The sequence below is a fragment of the Schistocerca gregaria genome, chromosome X, assembly GCF_023897955.1.
Source record: "Schistocerca gregaria isolate iqSchGreg1 chromosome X, iqSchGreg1.2, whole genome shotgun sequence".
NCBI classification, from domain to species: Eukaryota; Metazoa; Arthropoda; class Insecta; order Orthoptera; family Acrididae; genus Schistocerca; species Schistocerca gregaria.
In genome coordinates, this window is record NC_064931.1 from 159,712,465 (window position 1) to 159,737,884 (window position 25,420).

General features: G+C 42.7%; 1 protein-coding gene across 3 annotated transcripts in view; it reads right to left on the reverse strand.

Annotated features, from left to right (window-relative positions):
• The window catches only part of LOC126297779 (cullin-5), a 203,646-nt gene that overhangs the window by 159,614 nt on the left and 18,612 nt on the right, over window positions 1-25,420 (reverse strand). For all 3 annotated transcript variants that reach the window (XM_049988959.1, XM_049988958.1, XM_049988960.1), the window contains exons 4-5: window positions 10,491-10,632; window positions 9,051-9,271 (exon numbers count right to left, since the gene is read on the reverse strand). In XM_049988959.1, the coding sequence (XP_049844916.1) occupies window positions 9,051-9,271; window positions 10,491-10,632 (363 nt within the window). The remainder of the gene's footprint in view (window positions 1-9,050; window positions 9,272-10,490; window positions 10,633-25,420) is intronic.

Below are 25,420 nucleotides of genomic sequence, written 5' to 3' on the forward strand. Positions count from 1 at the left end.
CCCAGGCAGAGAAAATCCCCAACCCGGCCGAGAAGTGGACCCAGGACCCCATGATCCAGAGGCAGCAAGTTTTTGGAGAGGGTCTGCCCTGTGATTTGCTCAAGGGAGACCCTCTCCAGAAACAACTCTATTTGTAAGCAAACATGGACAGAAGAGCTTGAACCTCAAGACGATGATAACTGACCACATTCAGGTGTCATGGACTCGGGAAGTTTCAGAACCCGTGAGCTAAATGAAATGAAAATTATGTTTTGTTTTAAAGAAATTACATCAATTTTGAACTGTTAACAACAAATGACACGAAATCCACCTCGACTGAGACGTACACGACCTACAGTAATGAGATGCATCCACGACGGTCACCTGGGCTGAGACCTACACTGGTCCCATAGTAATGAGATACATCAGGAAGCCGCCGCCCAACCCCCCCCCCCCCCCCCCCCCCCCCGCCCCACCCACCATGGTTTCACACTAACAACTATTTCTCCTCAGCATACAGGGAGGTGGTGGGAGAGAGAATATTGAGAAAGGAATAAGAGCACAGAGAATTTACATTCCACTAACAGCGAACATACTGTGTCATTCCACACCCTATCGCAGTTTTTGAACATTCACCATTTATGAAATTTTATGTGAACATTAACGCATTTCTCGAATGATCATAGGTAAAGTTTAATGATGGTGGAAGCAATATTAGCCAATATACAGTCATTTTTATGACTCCGCGCATAACTGGGCACAGAACAAGCATGAATCTCTGGTGATTTTGAGCTGTTATATCTTGGGCAATATTTTGCTGAAAGAAATGAAATTTTGCCATATTGTACAACTATTCATTCTCTTAAGAATAATAATAAATAGCATTTAACAAGTGATAATCAGCCAGAAAATTTTATGGAAAAATCGCCTGAAAAATTGGCACAACAAACATGAAATTTGGCATATAGTAACTTGACAACACAAGGCTCTCAAACAAAGAGTTTCATTTGTGCATCACTTTCCAATACCGAATAAATTAAGTGCAAATTTGCAAAGATTTGTGAAGAGGTAAAAAATGTGGTATTTTCAAAATGGTTTTGAGAAAAAGCTTGTTCTATAAACCTATCCAAACTGGAATCATTAGACAGACCATAGTTTGAACCACAAAACAAAGTGGATATGATTATCCAATGCAAGCTAATAATGATAGATAATTAGAATCAATGTTGGATGCGAAAAATGTAGCATGAAAATAATGTAAACTTCAGATTGTTATATCTCCAAGAGTAAACGCGTGCTGCGCATGAAACTCAATAAATAGTAGCTCAGTAGCACAAGGATGCGGAAAAAACAATTTCATTCACCTACTGTTTTCAAATAATCCACAAATTTGTTGAAAATATGATGATTTTTGCGAAACGGTGACAATTGGGTATATTTGACACTTCTTTTACAAATACAGTTTTCTACTAAAGCTTCAAAACTGGTTTCAATCAAAACAACATGTATTAACACTCCCCCACCCTCCATAACAGTAGGTTCAATTTCCAGCCTGGGATAATAGTACTACATAAACTGAAAAATCGAACTGTGAATCAAGTTTTAACTTTGGCTTCTTATGTAGTGCTGATTAAAGGCATGATAAACATGAAACTGGACACACCAACTTAGCAATGTAAAGTTTTCTAATATAAAATGCCACTCATGTACTGCTTTCCAAATATATACATAATCAGTCCAAATCTTATTCCACTAGAAATAGATCTCATTCGATTTGGTTTTACATTTTTTATAAGGAATAGACTGCCACTTGTGTGTATTTTTGTGTGTTTCCTGTGTACAGTGTATATTTTTATGTATTTCCTGTGTACAATCTAGACTTCGACTTTCATGCCACTATCCAGATCACAGGCTATTAACATATTTTTCTGTGTACTGTGCAGGATGATATAATATTTCACATCTCATCTTTTTGCATGAATTTTCAATGAATTGTATTCAACAACAATATCAATTGTCAACCTTTTAAATTCAAACACTGACTCACGAAGAATATGCTTGGTCACAATCAAGGAAACAGTGCTCATTTCTAGCTAGCGAACTCTTATTAACTTGTCAAGGCACTCAATAGCCAGCGCAACCACCACACCACACAACACTAACACACATTAAATGATCTAGCTTACTGGATGTGTGGAGAGCTGAAGTGGCCCTTCAGCAACGGGAGTGCTGGTAGGGGTGAAAGCATTTTGTGAAGTGCTGGAAACATACTTTTCGCACAGATGATTTACTATGAGAGATTTTGGATGCAAATGGAACAAGGGTTTTGTGACAGCACATTTTGAAGGCTTATGTTCAAATCTGACATGATACAGTTGCAACAACTACATATGCTACTCATGCATATACTGTGCACCACACACTGTAGATTGTAAAGATTGGCAGCAGAGATAGATGGCATGAAGTGAAACTGTAGTACCTGAGTGTTCTTTCATATTTACATTTTACACAGTGTATAGAAATTCACTGAGCCAACTTCTAATAAGCTTGTAACGTCAATTGGGGAAGTAAACTCATTTTTTCATGTCTCTTATCATGACTAAAATAACACTTTAACAATGGTGAGCATATAAAGTGTGGCTTGTAAGAAAAGCATTAAATAGTAACAGGAGTGGTGACAAAGTATGTCATAAAGCAGATGTCTGCATTTACACTTATGATTTAAACACAGCTGCTGCGATGTTTTTGGGTTAATTCCACATGTTCATCAATTTTTGCTTTTTCCTGTGTGAGCACAAAGGACGATCTCTCAAAAACACATGTTTTGAATGTATAATGTGTGGTCCTAGCACGTCGGAAAACAGGTCGATTAACTTGTACCCAGATACCAATTTCAGTTTTTTTGGCAAGTTTTTACTTGCTGTTACACATCTGTGATTTTTTTAAGAACTGATGAAATTCATTATAACAAATTATTGTATAAACATTGTATTGCACATTTAATTTCCTTCACTTACACAGATTTAAAGGAAGTATTGGAAAGGACTACGATTTTTAATTATATATGCCAAGTACATGTGTTTTTGCTTCTATTTTGAGGAGTTTTAATACTGTCTTCAATTCTGCATTTTCCTCACTTTTACGTTTTTTAAGTCTGGACCTAACGCAAAAGTAAAAAAAGAGGATTCACAGTACCTAGCATTGGATAATAAAATCCATTTTGTTTTGTGGTTCGAACAATGGCCTTTCTAATGAGGCCAGTTTGGATAGGATTACAGAACAAAGTTTTTTTTGCAAAATGAGGTCAAAAATACAGCACTTCTTACCTTTTCTCAAATCCTTCAACTTTGCACTTAATTTATTCAGTAGTGGAAAGTGGTACATAAATGAAACTTAATATTTGAGAACCTAGTAGTGTTAGGTAACTACACGTCATGTTTCATGGTCGTCTTAACTTAAGTCCCCAAGATATAAGAAGTCAAACTTTGACTTTTTTTGGGGCACCGATTTTTTCAGGCAATTTTTCCTAAAAGTTTCTGGCAGCATATCCCTCAACATTCTTTTCATTATTATTTTTAAGAGAATGCACCATGTTGGACAAGATGACCAAATTTAATTTCTTTCAACAAAACTATTGCCCAATACACAAAAGCTCAAACTCACCAGAAATTCGTGCTCGCTACGCGCAAAGTCGTGCATGGAGTCAAAACAAATGACTATCTCAGCAAGTGTCGCTTCAAAGAATGTTACACTTAACTAATTTTCACTGGGGACTCTTGCGAATGATCACATAAAACTTCAACGAAATCTGACACACTCGAGCAGGGAGGTCTAGGTGAATCGACACGGAGTGACCCAGCTATGTGATATAGGGACAAAGAATTACAAAACAAAAGTGAATCAAAAAGTACAGCTGAAAACAACAAAATTATGTTGCATGTTGTTTACTCGTGACAGAGAGAACATTACAAGTACAACACGTGTATATTGAAATAAATAAATGTTAATTGTGTTTTGAAGTAAGACAATATGTTAGAAAGTTCCAACTCTGTCAACGTCAGTGTAAAATCTCACAAAATACAATCAATCTGAGTGACAATTAAAACAACACTGCATATATTGTTAATAAGCGTATACAACATCACCATCAGTCTACTTGTGGAATGTCATCAAACAGCACTTTGAAATTCTCTAGTGTTCATGGAGTATGCATAAAGTCATCCAAAAATTAATAGTATCCTTGCCTCCTAATGCTCATATAATTTGTGTGTGGGAAGACACTACTGGCCACTTCGTTCTTCAAATAATGTTCTCCTCAAAGTCTCAATTAAGCCTACATAGTCTGGCACACAAGATCAAGCATGTCATAGAAGCAGCAGCAATGGGGATTAACTTGCTCATATGATAAGCTACAGCCACACACAGTTACCTTACAACACAACATCTCTGTTAACAAAACTGAATTTATTGGCAATGAGAAAAAGAAAGCACTGACATAGAGACAGAAAAGCTGAGAAAGTCAATCCTCCCTCCCTCCCTCTCTCTCTCTCTCTCTCTCTCTCTCTCTCTCTCTCTCTCTCTCTCTCTCTCTCTCTCTCTCTCTCTCTCTCTCTTTTGCTTTAGGACACGAAGTTGCCAATGTCATAAGCACCCGTATCATGACATAAGAGAAACATGTACTAAATAAAATAAAAACCTAAGGAGAAAAAGGCCAAAAACCAATCAAGCAACTTTAAAAGGTAAGCAGGTAAGGACAAGGATGTCCCTTGCAAAAATTTATTGAACATATGACAAACTAGATTGCAAACAGACGTAAACACGAACAGTTAATAAATGGGCACTGGATCAGAAAGTGACTTACCATCAAGGGTTGAGAGCAGTAGGTGCAGAATGGGGCAGGGTCACCACTTAATAAATGGCGGTGACTAAAGCAACAATGTCCTATATCCAGCCGGGCTAAAATAATCTCCTCACGACGTGAAGGCCGCGAGGAAATCAACCATGCTATTAAGGAGGTTTAACATCCCAGTGTTTGTTCTCCTGGAGAGAAGACCATTGGGCACTCCAACGTGATACTACATGCTGACAAACAGTGAGACTAAGATCATTTGAGGAAACAGAATGATTAGCAGACCGAAAGAGGAGAGCTGCAGCCTTTGCAGCAGCATCAGCAGCCACATTCCCTGACACACCAACATGACCAGAAACCCATATGCACACAATGTTGGTTCCCCCCACACTAAGCGATTCGAGGCATTCTTGGCTCAACTGTACTAAAGGGCAGACTGAGTAGAGCATGAGAAGTTTCTGAAGAGCACTGAGAGAATCAGAGAAGATGACACAATTTGGAAGCCAGACGTAATGGGTAGCCTGATAAATGGCACAGAGCTCCACAGTCAAAATTGAGCACTGGTCAAAAAGCCAATACTGGAAAAGATCATCTCCAAGTACAAAGGCCCAATTAATGCCATGGTCAGTCTTGGAACCATCGGTGTAGACAAAGACACAGTCCCAAACACTTTGCGAAGTGTGGGAAACTCGCTGCGATCCACCAGGATAGGGGTAGTGTCCTCAGGAAATGAATGGAGTCCAAAATGAGCATGTGCCTCAGTACGAAGCCAGTGCAGTGAAGAGCTCGCATCCAAGGGGAATATGACATGGAGAGTAAAGCAAAATTGTTGAAGCAATACAATTCAAACTCCGGGAGGCAACAGAAGACGGGTGCAGTCATCGAAATCGCCAAAAAAGGGCACTTAGGATGGGTGACCAGGCATACAAGACAGAGGACTCACAGAACAACTGACGACAACATCCTGCCAGAAGGACAATGGTAGGTCAGCAGCCTCAGCACAAAGAATCTCAACAGGATTAGGACAAAAGGCACTGGTGGCTAAACATATCCTGCAATGGTGGATGGAGTCAAGACAATGTAAGATAGATTGACATGCGGATTAATATACGATACATCCATAATACAGTTCTGAATGGACAAGGGATTGCTATAACCAGATGAGGATGGTCTGATCCACTCCCCCAAAGGTACCGCATACAACATGAACACTGAGGGAGCGGGTACAACAAGCTGCCAAGTAAGAGGTGTGGGAAGACCAGAGTTTCCCATCAAATGTGAGTCCCAAGAATTTAATTGTGTCAACATACAGAAGGAATGGGTTGAGATGGAAGGAAACTCTTGGCACTTCCATAAGCTCATACTGTCTTGTCCGCAGAAAAGCGGAAGCCATTGTTGATGCTGCACGAGTCAAGATGATCAAGACATTGCTGAAGACACCACTCAAGCAGACAGGTTCACTGAGAGCTGCAATAGATCAAAAAATCATCAACAAAAATAGAGACTGAGATACTGGGTGGGAGACAATCCATAATGGGGTAAATGGTAAATAAGACAATGAGGCAAACCATTCTCTTGAATACAAGTGTCTAACAGAGCCAGGCCAACACATACCTTAAAGAAACGGTCTTTTAAAAATTCCTAGATAAAAAGGTGCAAGTGACCCTGGAAGCCCCACTAGTACACCAGCAGGTGTCATACACCTTCTCCAAATCCAAAAACATAGCCACAGTTTGGCACTTCTGCAAAAAAATTGTTCATAATATGAGTTCTCAAGGTGGCCAGCATCTTCGATGGTGTGCTCCTTCCTTCTGGGGTACGTACGAGCACCACTTATCGACCCAGGGCTGGAAATTGTGTGTTACCCAGTCACCTTTTATGTCTCAAACGTGCGGGCCAGCCTTCAGGAATGCACAAGGTGGAATAATAATAATAATAATAATAATAATAATAATAATAATAATAATAATAATAATAATAATACAACTTACAACTTTGAACATGGTTGACGTTTGCAGCAACCATATACACAAATATGAAAAATATGTAAAAATCAGCCAACCGCGTGCATAGGTTTTCTATAGACCTTGACCAGGTTTTGTCACCTCTAAGGGTGACTTCCGATGGAGTCACTCTTAGAGGTAACGAAGCCTGGTCAAGGTATATAGAAAACCTATGCAACCAGTTGGCTGACTTTTACATATTTTTCAAAAAATAATAACAGGAAGAAGAAGACAAAGAAGAAGATGATGATTATGATGATGATGATAAAAAAATGGAAAAGAGAGACCTCAATAACCAAAGCAAAGTAAGAGTAAGAAACAAAGCACATGGAATGGAAGACGGGCGGACAGTACAAATCCATACACAGTTTTACCGAGAACTTCAGTTTCCCGACGGAGGCATATCATTCGATCCACAAGGGAGGCGAATAGAATAGCAGGAGGATAAACAAGCAGCATGGAAAGAGAAGTAGAACTTCAAAGGCTCGGGCACTGTGGTATCCAAGCAAGTACCCATCAAAGAGTGGTGAACCCCCTCTGGAGGAGGGATGTTACTAGCAGTACAAGAAATTAACTTTGAGCACTTCAGAGATTATATGATACTGCACTGGGCTTCAAAGCTAGCAGAGAAACTCTGTCAAAGGGAGTGCACACGATCGGGGATGATGATCTGAGAATGGTCTGAATGGTGGTGGTGTTTACAGTGCTCAATATCTTACCACAAAAATGTTCATCCCAGTGATCCATCATTCAAGGCCCGTGGAGGGGTGTAGGTTTGATGTCACTGTGAAGTAAATTTTGTTTCTCTTCTCATTTTTTCTTTGTTTTTGTCCTTTTGCTATTCACTTTTCATAACAGCTAATAACTGCCTTCATTACATTGGTTACAAAATAGATGAAAAAGAGATAAAATACAATTGACTTTACACTTGACATGAAGCCAGTGCATAGAAACTTATTTATTATGTTACAGTCCACGATTTTTGAAGTATCACTTGGCCACAGAAACATTGGTAGCATGAACTGCTTCTGCAGCATGAGCCTTGTATGAATGACATCTTGCCATGGCCACATTTAATTTTCAATAAATTTAACAGGAAAATTAAATCATTAACATTCTGAATTATTGTTATTTCTTCAGTATTAATATTGCAGCCACAAACCATGTTCTAACTTAAACTCAGCAGTCTTCTCCCTTGTTTTCACTCAGATCCACTGACGCATTTTGATGCTGACAAAAAATATAATACAACTAGCACTGAACCTAAACCTATGACCAGTACCATGAAAGTCTGACCATATGTTCACTCAGCTCTCACACTACTACTGAAATGTGCTATTTCTTAATGGATGGTAGGTAAATTAACCTCATCCAATTAATGCGGATGATTTGTCTTGTACAAAGGCCCACAACTTTACTGTAGGACTTCTGGCATAAACTACATCATCACTGAGTCAGATCTCAAATCCTCAGCCTCGACCTGCATCCTTCACTTGTGAGAAAAATTTTCCTCTATGAAATTTTCTTTTAAAATGTACTAAAGAGCAAACCATATTAAATGTTTAAGAAAATATGAGGCAAATGAATTAAATTGGCCAATGGTTTATTTAAACGAATTGTGGATTCTCACACATTATTCTGTGAATAAAATGCTGGCAAAATGATGATGTCCAAGGAGTATTGTCAAAAGAACCAGTCTACATTTTGTGTCTTATGCAGAATACTGACATACAGACATAGGATCATGCTTCACTCTCATGGATACTGAAGTTTATTCAAATACTGTCTCCCCTTCAAATTTCTCATGCATAAAAATGACAATGCTAGAACACTTGCCTGGCCTTCAGTTTGGTTTGCTTGCTCGCTGCAAGTGAATCAAATATTGTGACAATTCAAGGTACATAAAATGAATTAAGAGTAGTGGCAGGCAGCCAATATGGACACCACAAGCCATCGCATTCTCATGTAACAGAAAGTGTAAACTTTGATTAAAGTTCCAGCACAATAGAGGGGCAGTTGCAGTAGCTAATTACAGGAAATACTGTGAGGTCTTAAGAATAGTAAGTAGGGTGGTTTGCCTCGATAATAATGAAAATAACATGGAATAAAATCAGTACACACACACACACACACACACACACACACACACACACACACACACATTAGTCTCCGCAATTAAATCTTTAATTACCTGTAATTACATTTATAGATGAACTTACTACTTGCACTGATCCACTGCATGGCTCTAGGTACTTCTGCGCCCTGTGCTGTTCCTCCCTCAGTTTTGCATCAGCATACCTCATATAATTTTGAACACCATTTGCCTGGAGGTACTGAGGCGCTTTCATTCGATAAAATGCCTCTGTTGCTTCAATGTAGGCCTTTTCGAAATTTTCTCGGTATATTTGGAGTTTATCCTCAGGATTCGAACAGAGATTAACTGAAGCAAGGAAGCATTGATTAGAATTGTCCTGAATACAAAATACATTTCATACTTAAAGTTTTTCAATAAAAATGTTCTAGTTATATAGCTGGACAAGAACTGTGCTTACAGTTACATGATGCTGCATTTTATCTTACTGTTATTTCTGCATATAAATTTGTGTTCATTTCTCCATCCTTACATCTTGTACAATTTTGTCCAAGAATGTCCGTCCTAGGAACACCCAACCTCCATTCCGTTTTAGTATTCATTGCAAACGCAAAACTATCGCCATGATAGGAGAAGATACGTGTATAAAAGTGTTCAGTGCATAGGAGGGATCATTGAGTGAAATTGTGATTTGGGTGAGGGAAGAAAACATGCTTGGATACTCTAACGGTAAGGGGACTTTTTGAGGAAAGCAGTATATTGAGATTCATTAAAATGAAAGTTTACATTTTATGTGGTTTCTGCAATAAGTAATGATTCACAAGAAAATCTTCCAATTTCTGTTTCCAATATTTGTTTTATTACTGTCAAGAATAATCATCAGTGCTAACAAATGGTTCAAATGGCTCTGAGCACTATGGGACTTAACAACTGAGGTCATTAGCCCCTCGACTTAGAACTACTTAAACCTAACTAACCTAAGGACATCACACACAGGATACGAACCTGCGACCGTAGCAGTCGCGCAGTTCTTGACAGAACCACCTAGAACTGCTCGGGCACAGCGGCTGGCCATCATTAGTGCTAACACATCTAAAGAGCGCAGAGGGACTTGTCACTTTTTGTCTATTTTTAAGTCCAACAACAGGGTATACTTTAGGTTTCACTATCTTATACTGCAATTAAAGTCATGTGATAGGTGGTCTTACTGTTTGCCACTTCTGCTAGTAAGACTTATAATGTAGTAATTTATTGGTGTCTTGCAAGTACTACTGATCAGTTTAATGTGTGCTGTCACAAGCAGTATTTATCAACAACTGAGTCAATAAGAAATCATTCCTGTTTCACTTTTTTATGACCACTGACTGTCACACATTTCGAGAAAGTGCCACTTGCTATCCAAGCAATTTAATCAATTTTTAGTTGTGAATACTTTTGTCATATCAGTTTGAGGGTAATGTGTTACTACTGCTGGGAATTCACCATCTCAGTCTTTTATATGACTACATGGACCAGACATCATCAATGTTTCAAATAAATTCCTGATAAACCACAAGTCCGATCTTACCATACGATTCTCGAACGCCAATAACAAGCTGGGAATCAAAAGCTTCTCCATTTCGTTCTGCATGCACTAATTTCATGGCAGAATCCTGAAGACGTTGTTTAATGTCACAGAATATGCTCTGGTTCCAACTGTCCAGCATTAACTGCAAATAATGTAAAAAGACAACATTAATATATACGCACAAGCACACATAAAAAAAGGGGTATTTGGTTATCATATACTGCAAGGTACAATGAAACCACGTTATTTAATTAACAAACTCTAATTGAATTTTATATTTTTAATAGGGCATCAGTTCATAATTCAGTGATTCTGAGTTTGCTACTGCTTCAGATATTATATTTGGAACTGCGCCAATTGATATCAAATACACATCAGCCTGTTAGTGTGCATCCTATAGGATTCTAAAAAACAATAATATTTTTATAGAGGTATCAGTCAACAACTCATTCCCTTTCAAAGGTAGCAGCACTGATGATGCCTCATATCATCTAATACTTTCCACTACCAGTAGTGTTCACAAGCAAACAATATGCAGCAATTTTTTTACTGTTGTACATTGTTGTCTTTGTTATCCACACAGTGAAATGTAAATTGCATTATATGTTGGCAGCATTGTTTACCAATTATTTGTAATACAATGAGTAATTTGAAGATTATATCAAAATAATACATCATTTTTAATCTATTCTCAGATAACTGTTCAGCTCAGAATAAGAATACCAGTCTCAGCAGATTTCTACATCTATATCTATATCTATATCTATATCTATACTCTGCAAACCACTGAAGTACATGATGGAGGTTACATCCTACTCTACCAGTTATTAGAATTTCTTCTCATTCCATTCACGCATGGAGTGTAGGAAAAATGATTGTTTAAATGCCTCCCCCCATTGTATCTAACCAATTCTGGAAAATACAACAAATTATAACATTAACTAGCAGCGATAGGACACCGTTTTTTACCCTGTAATAGGGACTTTGCCATTATAAAAAAGAAAATAAGAAAACAGGTCATATTTTACAGTGGATGATGTCACAGAGGTGATTCTTACACATTTCAAACCAGTAAATTTCTAGTTAGAGATGTTGCTGTTACTGAAATACTAGACTTAAAGTCATGATGGCAGCCATATTACAAGATCAGGATTTCGGAAGAAACTCCTAGTACTGTAAGACAAGGGAAGGTGACAATTTCTATCAGTAATTTTTTAAATTCCATTGCACATAACAAAAAAAAGGGTTGCATTACATATTCTATATCGACATGACTACTAAGCAATTCACACTTAAGTGCCTGGAGAGGGTTCATCTAACCATCTTCAGACACTCTACTGTTTCATTCTATAAAAGCTCCAATTTCTCTTATTTTATTACAATGATCACTTTTCCCTACATAAATTGGTGACAAAATATTTCGAATTCAGAGGAGAAAGTTGGCAACTCCAATTTCATGGAAATATATTGCTGCAATGAAAAACATACCTGTAACACACTCTCCTCTATTTTGTGATAATACAAAATGACTTTTACTCCTTTGGATTTTTTTGATGTGCTCTGTCAATCCTACCCGGAAAGCATCCCATTCCACACAGCAGTACTCTAACAAAGGAGGGACAAGCATAGTGTGTCTTTAGCAGACCTGTTGGATCTTCCAAATTTTCTGCAAATAAAATGTAGTCTTTGGTTTGCCTTGCCCACAACATTATCTATGCGATCATTCTACTTTAAGTTGTTCATAATTTTAATTCCTAGGTATTTAATTGAATTGACAGCCTTTAGATTTGTGTGATTTATTGTGTAATGGAAATTTAATGAATTACTCATGTGCATGAACTCGCATGTTTCATTATTTTCAGTCCACTGCCACTCTTTGCACCATGCAGATATCTTTTCTGCATCATTCTGCAGTTGGATTTCATCTGATGTTGGTTTTCATCTTCTGATGGCTTTACTAGATGGTAAATGGCATCATCATCTACAAACAATCTAAGAGGAATTCTCAGCTTGCCTTGTAAGTTGTTTGTATAGATTAGGACAGTGGAGGGCCTATAACAACTCCTTGAGGGATGCGAGATATCCCTTTTGTCTTATTCAATGACTTTCTGTCTATTACTACTTACTGTAACCTTTCTGACAAAAAATCATGAATCCAGTCACACAGCTGCATGAAATTTGATTTGAAGTCTCCTGTGAGGAACAGTGTCAGAAGTCTTCTGGAAATAGGGAATCCACTTGATGTACACAGTGTCAGAAGTCTTCTGGAAATAGGGAATCCACTTGATGTACACAGTGTCAGAACTCTCTACTTTGTTGAGAATGAAGAGCTGGCTATTTTTCACAAGAACAATATTTTCTGAATCTGTGCGGACTATGTCAATACATCATTTCGTTTGAGATAACTCATAACCATACATGTTCCAAAATCCTACTGCAAATCGACATCAGTGACATGGGTATGTAATTCATCAGATTACTCCTATTCCCTTTCTTGAGTATTGTGTCACCTGTTTAACTTTCCAGTCTTTAGGTATACATCTTTCACTGGGTGAGCTGCTGTATATGATTATATGACAGCTAAATACAAAGCTGTTGTATCAGCAAACTCTGAAAAGGACCTTATTGGCATACAATCTTGACCAGAGGCCTTGCCTTCATTACGTGATTTAAGCTACTTCGCTGGACTGATGATATCTAGTAAGTTATTCATTTTGCAGCTGTTCTTGATTCAAATTGTGGAATATTTACTTTGTCTTCTTTAATGAAGGAATTTTGGATAACAGTGTTCAGTAACTCCACTTTAGTTGTACTGTCATTGGTAATATTAGCATTGGTAAGGCACAGTGAAGGTATTGATTGCGTCCTACTGCTGGTTTACTTTACGTATGACCAGAATATCTCTGAATTTTCTGCCAGATTTTGAAACAGTTTTGTTGTGGAAGCTATTAAAAGCATTTCACATTGAAGTTCACACTAAGTTTTAGGCTTCTGTAAAATATCGCATATCTTTGAAGTTTTGTGTAGTTTTAGATTTGGCATGTCTTTTTTGTTACCTTTGCAATAGCGTTCTGGCCTGTTTTTTGTACCATGCGGGATCAGGAAGATCTTTTATTAATTTACTTGTTATTTATCTCTCTATTGCCACCAATACTACTACTGAAAACTGGTCTGCATTTACATGTAAGGACTGTATGAAGGATATGTAAGCGTTTTCCAGAGAAATTTCTGCAGTTTAGATGACAGAAACTTCGCAACATGTTGGTGGACATTACCCTGCAACAGAACGATGCCTTCCATCAACATCCCTGGGAGTTTGAAGTTGACAGTGCACTTCAATATTTGCTAAGTGTCCATGTACATGGCACTGATGTGGACTGTTTTGTGTGTGTGTGTGTGTGTGTGTGTGTGTGTGTGTGTGTGTGTACACACGTTTTTTTAGGGGTGGGGGGTGGGGGGGAAAGCGTACTCATGCTGATGGCTCTGACACTTGCTCTCCAGCTCAATGAGTTGATGACACCATGTTTCATCTGTGACAAAAAGGAGGAGGCAATATTCATCACGATACCATTCCAGGTGCTGCACTGATGTCTAAATTCTGTTCAGCTTCCGCTTCTCCATCAGGCTATGAGGAATACACTGAGCATAGATTTTCTGGAACTCCAGATGCTCTCTCATGAAGGCATGAGCAAAACTGTGACTGACGCCCAACATCAGTGGGGGGGGAGGGGCAGACAGAGGGGTAGGGGGAGAGAAAGGGCTAGGGGGAGGGATGGGTGGGGGGATGGGTGGGGGGAGGTGGAGAGAAAGGGCTGGGGGAGGGATGTGTGGGGGGAGGAGGTGCCAGAGGCGAAAGCAATGGTCGGTTAGTTGGTTGGTTTGTGGTCCCTTTTGCCATGAACTTAAACACCCCCAAAGAACAAATACAAACAATGGAGATGACAAGGGACAACACAGGACGAGAAAGACACAGACACACACCAGACAAAAGCAATTAAAATCTCACTGAGCATGACAGTGGTTGGCCAACCATGAAAACAAAAAGGAAAAGCCAGCCACCAAGTGACACAAAAAAACCACAATAGAAAACCCTAGGCCAAAGGGCAGGCTCAACACAAAAAAAAGGACCAACACTTAGATCAAGTGATAGAAACCCCTGCACAAATAAAACTAAGTCTGCCATTGCAACATTATCCGATAAAAGTGCAAGAAGTGTATAGGCAGCGCAAATGTCTGCCTGGGCAGAGTTAAACAGGCAGTCCAACAAAATGTGGACCACCATCAAAGTAAAACCACAACGACAGAGAGGTGGGCCCTCATGGCAAAATAAAAACCCATGCATCATCCAGGTGTGGCCAATGCGCAGCCGGTAGAGTACAACAGGGTCCTTGAGAGAGACGCGCAATGAGAAGCACCACACACCGGTAGTCTCCTTGACGGCCCGAAGTTTGTTGGGTGACGACAGGGTGCGCCATTCATCACCCCAAGTACCAAGGACCTTCTGCCGCAAAACTAACTGAAGATCGCACTTCAAAAGGATGACCTCCAGGGCCAGTGCACTGACAGCCTGCTTGGCCAGCGTGTCAACACATTCACTTCCTGTGATGCCAACGTGACCCGGGGTCCAAAGATCGCCGAGTGGCCGCAACGAGCAAGAGTGTGGAGGGACTTCTGGATAGCCATCACCAGATGAGAGCGAGAGGAACAGTGGTCAATAGCTCGTAAACTGCTCAGGAAGTCACTACAGATAATGAAACTCACTCGGGCAGGAGTGGATATACTTTAGGGACAGAGAGATGGCGACCAGCTTGGCAGTGAAAACATTGGAGCCTGCCGGCAATGAGTGTTTTTCATAATGATCCACTATAGAAAGAGCATAACCATCATGACCAGCAACCATCGAACCGTCAGTATAGACCACGTCAGAATCTTGAAACGTGGCAAGGAGTGAAAGAAAGCGGCAGCGGAGGGCCTCAAGAGGAACTGGGTCGTTCGGGCCCTGTGCAAGATCAAGCCAATGGTATGGGTGGGGCACACACCTCAGGAGTAGATGCATATGGGCCCGGAAAACAAGTGGGAGAGAGAAAAACTCAAGCCCAGAGAGAAGAGCCCAGATGCGAACCGTGATCGTACACCCTAAACGGGGCCGCCAATCTGGTTGATGGACGATCGAGTTGGGGAACAGCAGACGGTAATTGAGATGCCCAGGCAAGCTACAAATTCGTGTAGCATAAGCGTCCAGTAATCTTTGGCGCTGGAACCGCAATGGAGGGACACCAGCCTCCACAAGTATGCTGGCGACAGATCTTGTGCGGAAAGCTCCATTGGTGAGTCGAATCCCACTGTGAAGGATGGGGTCCAGCAACCGCAACGCTGAAGGGGATGCTGAACTGTAAACCATGCACCCATAATCTAAACGGGACTGAATTAACGCCTGGTACAGCCTTAAAAGGGTACACTGATCGGCACCCCAGCTGGTGTGATTCAAGCAATGAAGATGCCACCAGCATGTTTGTTTAAGCTGCCGAATATGAGGAAGCCTAGTCAACCAGGTATCAAAAACCAATCCCAAAAACAGATGCATCTCCACCACAGCAAGAGGTTCACCGTCGAGATAAAGCCGTGGCTCAAGATGAACAGTGCGAAACCAGAAGAAATGCATAACATAGATCTTGGCAGCTGAAAACTGGAGGCCATGTGCTACAGCCCAAGAGAGCGTCTTGCGGACAGCAGATAGTGCTCTACAGGTACAGTTCAGCAGCTGCAACGCCGGAGGAACTATAGTATAGGCAGAAGTCATCAGCATACAAGGAAGCTGAGACAGATGTTCCCATCGCTGCAGTGAGCCCATTAATTGCAGCTAAAAAGAGGTGGACAATCAAAGGAACTATGGGAGGCCACAACTTGCACGTGGAAGGTACGAAGCGACAGGAAATTTCGTATGAATATTGGGAGCGGGCCCTGAAGACCCCACCCATGAAGTGTGGTGAGGATGTGATGTACCCATGTCCTATCGTATGCCTTCCGCGTGTGAAAAAAATACGGTGACCAGATGCTGACAGCGAGCAAAGGCTATACGGATGGCACACTCCAGGCACACCAGATTATCGGCGGCAGAGCGGCCCTTACGGAACCCACTCTGAGACGGAGCCAGAAGGCCCCAAGACTCAAGTAGCCAACTCAACCTCCAGCTCACCTTGCGTTCGAGGAACTTGCATATAACGTTGGCAAGGCTGATGGTGTGGTAGCTCACCACCTCCTGGGGGTTCTTGCCAGGTTTCAACACAGGGATTACGATGCTTTCCCACCATTGCGACAGGAACTCTCCCTCAACCCAAACACGGTTGAAAAGGTCTAGGAGGCGCCGCTGGCAGTCCACCAAGAGATGTCTCAACATCTGACAGTGGATGCGATCTGGCCCAGGAGCCGTATCAGGGCAAGCAGATAGAACACTTTGGAATTCCCACTCACTGAACAGAGCATTGTACGATTCAGGGTGGCGCATGTCGAATGAAGGAGTCCAACATTCCAACCGGACTTTCACTGAAGGGAAGGCCAGCGAGTAATTCGCACAAGTCGAACCCTGCGCAAAATGCTCTGCTAAGCGGTTTGCAATTGTGTCGGAGTCAGTACAAACTGCTCCATTCCGTGAAAGCGCAGGTACACTGACGGGGGTCTGATAACCATAGAGGCGCTAAATCTTGGCCCAAACCTGCGATGGAGAGATACGGAGGCCAATGGTGGAGACATACCTTTCCCAGCACTCCTGCTTGCGGCAGCGAATGAGGCGGCGAGCTCGCGCACGGAGCCGTTCAAAGGCAATGAGGTGTTCCAATGATGGATGCTGCTTATGATGCTGGAGGGCCCACCTGCAATCTCTAATAATCACCTCAGCAAACTCAGGTGAGCACCAAGGCACAGTCCTCTGCCAAGGGGACCCAGAAGAACAGAGAATTGCAGATTCTGTGGCAGTAATGATGCCAGTGGTGATTGAGTGAACCACCACATCAATGGCGTCACGGGAAAGAGGCTCAACAGTGGCAGTGGAGGCGAACGAGTCCCAGTCAACCCTATTCAAAGCCCATCTGAGGGAGGCACCCAGAAGAGTGACGCTGGGGCAGTGACAAAGATTGAAAAGTGGTCACTACCGCACAAGTTGTCATGCACACTCCATTGGATAGATAGTAAAAGGCTAGGGCTGCAGATCGAAAGGTCGATGGCTGAGTATGTGCCATGTGCCACACTGAAATGTGTGAAGACACCATTATTTAAAAGGGAAAGGTCAAGCTGTGCCAACACTTGCTGAACGACAGTGCCTCTGCCTGTTGCCACTGATGCACCCCAAGGGTTATGGGCGTTGAAGTAGCCCAGTAACAGAAAAGATGGTGGCAATTGGGCTATCAGCACAGCCAAGACATGCTGCGGGACATCACCATACAGTGGAAGCTAGAGACTGCAGACAGTAACAGCCTGGGGCATCCACACCCGACCAGCGACAGCCTCTAAAGGTGTGTGAAGAGGGGCAAACTCGCTGTAAAGAGAGTTAAGGACGTAGATGCGGACGCCACCAGATACCCTCGCATAAGCTTCCCGGTTCTTACAGTAACCCCGATAACCACAGAGGGCAGGGATTCTCATCACTGGAAAGAAAGTTTCCTGAAGAGCAATGCAGAGGAAAGGGTGAAGGTTGAGAAGTTGTCGGAGCTCAGCAAGGTGGTGGAAAAAACCGCTGCAATTCACCTGGAGAATGACAATATCCATGGCCGAAAAAGGCGTGAAGGAACCGAGGAAGCACATTAGGGCACTGAGTCACCTGCTGCCACCGATCGTGTACCTATGGGAGCGACATCCTTTGGTCTGAGGGACCGGTGAGATTGAGGTCCTCAGCGGACGCCAGGATCGCCACCTCACCCTCAGACACAGAGCTGGTAGGTAACGACTGGTGGGGGTGACACCGCAATTCCCTTTGTCTTAGAGGTCTTTGGTTTTGATTTCTTGGGCTGTTCCTTGGGGTGCTCTAGCTGGGAGGGCTTCTTTGATTCAGTATCCGGGACTGAAGAGGACCGCGAAGCCCTACGACCAGCTACCTGGGGCTTCTTCAGCCACTGGCAAGTGTCTGGTTTGCCACTGGTAGGAACCTGGGAAGGGAGACACACAAGGTACCCCTTCCTAATGAGAGAAGCCGAAGAATACTTATGCTTCTCTGACTTAGAAGTGGTGATGGATGTCCCCAATGATTGGGGGGGTGCTGCTCCTGGGGTAGGTGGTGTGGGAGCGACAGGGAGGGAAGTTCCTAACACCATCAAGGGAGCATGTGTGGTCTTTCAGCTCTGACAGCTGACTGCATTTGGTGCAACAGATGGAGCTGGAACAGGAGTGACAGTGGCAGCGCAAGATGTTGTCGTCCATGTGGGATGGAGCCATTCAAATTTCCGTTTAGCCTCAGTGTAGGTCAGTCACTCCAGGGTCTTTTATTCCATTATTTTCTGTTCCTTCTGTAGAATCCTACAGTCCGGCGAGCAAGACGGATGGTGCTCTCTGCAGTTAACACAGATGGGAGGCGTGGCACATGGAGTATTGGGATGGGATGGACAACCACAATCTCGAGATGTGAGGCTGGAAGCACAGCGTGAAGACATATGGTGAACTTCCAATACTTAAAGCACCACATTGCGGGAGGGATATATGGCTTGACATCACAGCAGTAGGCCATCACCATCACATTCACCTTCTTGGGCAATGTGTCACCCTCAAAGGCTAAGATGAAGGCACCAGTGGCAACCTGATTATCCCTCGGACCCCGGCGGACGCGCCAGACGAAATGGACACCTCGTCACTCTACGTTGATGCGCATGTCGTCATCGGACTGTAAAAGAAGGACCCTGTGGAAGATAATGCCCTGGACCATATTTAAGCTTTTATGGGGTGTGATAGCAACAGAAACATCCCCCAGCTTCTTACAAGAGAATAATGTCCGTGACTGCGCAGAGAACACTGCTTTTATCAAGACTGACCCGGACCGCATTTTTGACAAGCCCTCCACCTTCCCAAACTCGTTCTCTAAATGCTCTACTAAGAACTGAGGCTTCAAGGACACAAAGGATTTCCCGTCAGCTCTCATACATACTAGATACCGGCACAAATACGTCTCGCTGTCATTCACAGCTTTTCGTTCCTCCCATGGTGTGGCCAGGGAGGGGAACGATTTGGGGTCACACATGTTTGCATTGATGTGAGCCCTCTCACACTTAGAGACTGCTGGTGGTTGGCCACCAGCAAGAGAAGATGTGCCACACTTCACTGCATGCCATCCACCCTGATGCCACCCACTCAGACCAATGGCCCTCCCCACAGGCACCACGCAGTCACAGCAAGTGCCACCTGGCAGGATGGCCTTTGCTGGGAGTCCCGATGCCCCAAGGAGATAGATGTCTACTCCTTGGCTCCTTGGCATACATGGGGAGTTAACAGCGCAAGCATCAGCAGAGCGACCCCTGTGTTGTCAGGGAGCTACAACCAACAGAGCACATGGCAGACCCACGACAACGGATTGGGTACCGTGCTGGATATCAGGTCATTGTTGGGGGCGCAGAAAGCGACACAGCATAGTGGATGGCGCAAACTGCACCCAGGAATGTATCCACGCCCAAGAGCTGGAGAGTGGGCGGGACAGCAATGTGACAACAAGAAAGTGGGATAAAGATCGAATGCACAATGGACACAATGCACCTTGTAAGGTGCCCTTCCCTAATTGGCTCGCTCTTTGGAATAATTTAGAAATATGGTGGTCAAACCCGAGAGGGGACCATCACATAAGGACTGAAACATTTGAGACTTCTTTTAGTCGCCTCTTATGACAGGCAGGAATACTGCGGGCCTATTCTTACCCTTGTACCCACAGGGGTGGTGGTGGGGGAGGGGGGGCAGAATTAAAATCATACAGGGATACCAAGAGATGGAAGCAGTTTATGATTTTAGATGTTGGGTGTTCAATAGCACGGTCACCAGCACCTTTATGAAGAGTCGGTCAGCATGCCAATCTTTGGAAACCCAAGCTGTCCCTATGAGCCAAGTTTTTTATAATGCATTGGTTTCCAGCTGGCTCTCCAGCACTCTATGGATAAGGCCCTAAAGCGACAAAATTTCAGAACCCATGCGACCCAAGTGTCAGTGAGGAAGGTGAGTCAATTTCCAGCCCAAGCAAATGCTGCACAGGTCAGAGTATAAAACACTGCTGAAATATGCTGAACACGAAATGGCACACTACAAACTTCACAGAGGGAGGAGTAAACGGGTGATACGAATGCAGCGTGCCTGTGTGGTTGATGCAAATGACCCAAGTCTGTTGCTAGCTACATCCAACAATCCAATGTCCCTCCGACACATGATTCTTCTGTCAGATAATGAAATGGCTGTGTGCATGGGGACAGCACATTGACTTACAACACCATTCTGACAAGCTTCTTTGGCTGCTTTGTTGGTTATATCATTTCTGTGTATCCCATTGTGTCCAGGTATCCAGCAAAAAACCAACTCATTGCCTCTGTGTTGGAGCTGCTGTAAAATGTCATGTAAGAGCTGAATCAACTGGTCTAGCTGGTACATTTGGTGGACCGTTTGTAGTGCACTGAGCGAGTCTAAAGAGATGAAAAACCTCCCACCGCGATGTGTCTGAATCCAATCCAGGGCCGTCATAATGCCATATAACTCAGCATCACAATTTGTAAATTGTTCTGGAAAGTGCACTTTGAAACCTGTATAGGGGAAAAACAGCTGAACAACCGAGGGCATTTGTTGCTTGAAGCCTTCTGTATGAATGATCAAAAAAACTGGTAAATAAGGCGTAAGAATGAAATCTAATAAATTTTCTTGTACTGCATCAAGCTTAAAATTATTTTGGGCCACCAAAGAGACCAAGGCATTTGTTCCATTCTTGGCTGTGTATTCTGAGGTCCGATATACTCAGATCCCCGATGCAGTCGGTAGACTTATCCCAAAGGGTTTGGTAGCTTGGGGTTAATTCCTGAATACCCATTCAAAGTTAGGGTAGACTGCTGCACTAAATGTCAATGACTAAGGTGATAGATTTTTAGGACCCAGATCTGCAGCAGTGGCTCAGCAGCCTCTGCACACAGACTCTGAACTGGACAGGTACGAATGCCATCAAATTGGACAGTGTTGGCATCTTGAACTATAAGAAAAAGAAAAGAGAACTACAAGAAAAATAAACCACATTGCTGTAATTTAACTGTGATCTGACAAAAGCCTTATAAAACTGCAGGTGGTGGGAAATGTCAGCTTCCAACTCTTGTTTGCTGATGCATTTCAGAATATTCAATCATTTTAAGCTCTCTGTTCACAGGCCGGTGTAGGAGCCTGGTGAATTTAGAGTCAAATAATAACCCAAAAAGTGCACACTGTCCCACCATGGAATCTGTTGGATAAAGACTGCAACAAACATGGTTAAAGTTGACCTAAGTAGTCTTTCTCGAGTGAGAACCTAAAACCAGTTTTATTGACCCACATTTCCAACCTCCATATGGTCAGCTGACATGGTCTTGTTATCTTAAGATCATCCACAAACAAATAACGTTTAACTGGGCTTCTCTCTGTGACACCACTGATACTGACAGGGGACAGTGCAACAGTGAGTACACTGCATCGAGGGGACCCTACTTTCCTGAACAAAGCAGTCAGACAGGGAATCACCCATCTGACAGCAGAAGCACCCATCTTTGAGGAATGATTAAGTACAAAGTGGCAGACGTCCATCTAGTCCCCATTTGTGAAGTTGGCAAAGGAAGTTGTAACTCCAAGTGGTGGTGTACACTTTTTGAAGATCAAAAAACACTGGCTGAATGGTTGTGGTATAAGAAAGACACTACATTTGAAGAGCACAGGTGACCCTGAGATTTGAAGGGTCAGATGAGGCAGCAGTCTACCAAAGATTCAAGAGTCTTCAGGCCCCCATACACAGGCGGATGAGTCCACTGACCCATCTGCCCTGACCCGTTTGCCTGTGTGTGGGCAATGGGCCTGCAGTCAGGTCTGTGGTCCAAGTCCGTCTGACTGCTGGACCTCTACCTGCTAGCCCCGACTGCTACCTGCTGACCCACAATCCGTCGGTGTAGGCAGGTAAAGTCTGCCAAGTAGTATTCTGTGTCCGCACATAGTGGGAAGGGTTGGCAGACGAATTGGGCTTCGAACTGGTGCCTTTATTGTACAGCTAGTAAGCACTACACTCTGGTAACTACTAGGGCTTGCACAATCCTTGTCTGGTTCCATAAAAGAAGTACTATTGCTTCCTAACAAGTGGCTAGGTACTGTCTATCAAATCAGATCTGATCAAAACAAGATACAAACTTGCCTTTGGCTCCCAAGCCCAGATGGCAAAGCCTGGTACAACGAATCTGATTTAATTCTGGGGCAGTGTTTAGCTATAGACAGAGCTAATTGAAATTCCCACATGTAGAATGGAAGATTGTACACCAGCTTATTACACAAGGAGAAGCAGAGGCTCCGTATCTCCACAGTCCTACAAAATGTCAAACTTCTGAGTTTCTCCGGATGACACAGTGACAGTAAAAATGTGTTCAGCTAAAACCTGAGCCATGTCTTTAAGCATGCCCACCAAGACTCCGTTTCTCAACAAGGCCATAATGGGCAATTTACTGTCCTTGCCTGCAATTCACCTTACCAAGTCGCAAAATAATGAGGTAGAAGTGGGCAGACTATTGGAAATTGTGAATTCCTTCCCCGAGTTCCTCTTAACAATTTTGTCTGTCTGCACAGAGCTAAAGGCAAGGAGATTTTCTATAGCTGGATGGTGCTTGAATTACCACAAAGCTGCACGCCTGGCTCTGATTGCCAAGCAACATTCTTCATTTCATCAGAGTACAGCCCGCTGTCTGAACTGGTTGCTAAACTTTGAATCGGGGGCAGCTTGATGGATCACACAGGTTACATGGTCTCCCATTTCCTGGCCACATTCCTGTTGTTCAAAGATGGCCTACTGATTGTATTGTGACCAATTTGCCCTCTGAAACATACATCTTTGCCATATCCAGTCTACCCCCACCCAAGTCAGCAGATTAATCAACCCAGAAAGTGGGCACTGGAACGCAAATTTGTGGCCACTTCTCACTGAACCAAGTTTGCATTAGCTGAGGAACAAAACCGAAGGTCAATGGCTGAAGATGACCCTGTAGCTGCAGAACAGTGTGTAATCTGAACAGAGTTCAAAAGGCAGACATACTCTACATGGACGAGGTGCTCAGTAAATCAAGTGGGTTGTGAGGTGGAAGATACAAAGAACACCCTGTGATCTTAACTGTTTTGTGAACTACCACCGCAACTGCTTATATGACATTGGTAAGAGAGACAGGAGAGGAGTGGCGTCTGTCATTAACAAAAGCGGCCACCCTACCCTTAGCCATGTCTCCATTAAGGTCATCCTTCCAGTACAAGTAGTAGGCCCTTAACCCAGGTACGTTGGAGACTTTACATTATTTTCTTGTAAGCCGATGCAGAATGAAGGACCGAGCAATACCCTCCAGTGCCTTGTGAATATAAAAAAAAGAGAGAACTTCTCAAAGGTTCTCTCTGCTCTCTCAATTATGATGAATATGTTATGGCAGACTAGTGACCATTTACTCTAATTCTGAAACTACTACTCAGGCAGGCAGACCAAACAAGCTCTCTTAGTCGGAGTGATGTAGGTCTACCTGATGTTACAATTGTCCTGTCAGGAGTAGATGTGAACTGAAGTTGCACCATCAGGATCCTGTGAGATGCTAGGCAACAAAATAACCCAGACACAGCCCTGCATGCCTGACCAAACCTCATACAACTGGGGAATGGCAGGTGTCCCAGAGCTTGCCCGCTAATGTCCGTTTTCCTCAACAGCCGTTCACTACATGAAGTTGAGGTTTTTGTTTATAGAGGTATGTATCTTCTGCACTGTCCAGGCAGTGCAGCCTCTAAAACACACAATGTTTCACTGCTGCACCAAACAAGGGTCCCTGACGTATGCCCAAAGTTTACAGTAGAAGAGGTATGGATGCTCTAGGAAACCTGGGTGCACCACGTCCATATGTGACCACTGCTGGCAGAGTTCTCTGCAAAAAACACAGCCCTCCACCCCTAACCTGTGGTGCACTCTTCGTCAGCCTCCATACGAGGCCTTCCGGCTCCAGTGACCCTCAGCATCACTGAGGCATGCAGATCCTCCAGCCTGGCACTGAAGGTGGCTTTGATAAGGTGGTGTCCACAGCGAGGGAAGACATGAATACAGTAAGTGCGGTCATATGAATATATGATTGTGTTAGTTACTGGGAGATGAAGAGTCTTCACAGGGCAGATTAACATGGATAGCTGCATCAAAGCAGTCTTCAGATAGAAGATAATAGATCGGCACTGAAAACAGTCACAAATGTGAAATTAATACAAACATTTATCAAAAGGTGTACAATTACAGTTGTACATATATGACATTTGAGGAAATGTATTAGACTGATTTATATAAGAATATGGAAGAAAATCTATACTAGCATTCAGAATGAATTTTCACAGTGCAGTCGAGTGAGTGTCAATTTGAAACTTCACGGTAGATTAAAACTGTGTGCTGGCTCAGGACTCTAAACTGGAACCTTTGCCTTTTGTGGGAAAATTCATACTGGCTAAGCTATTCAGACACGACTCATAACCTGGTTTTCTTCCAGCCCTACCTCTCTCCAATCTTCCATACTCGGCAACAGTTTTACCTTACAGAACTAACATTTCCAGAAGAATGGATACTGCAGAGAAATTGATTCACAACGCACTAGGGGGATTGTTTCCTAAACAAATCTTCACACTGCAGCATTCAGAAGAAATTAATTATAGAACTCTTGCAAAACTTGCACAACCTCAGCAGGAAGACTGTAATTAAA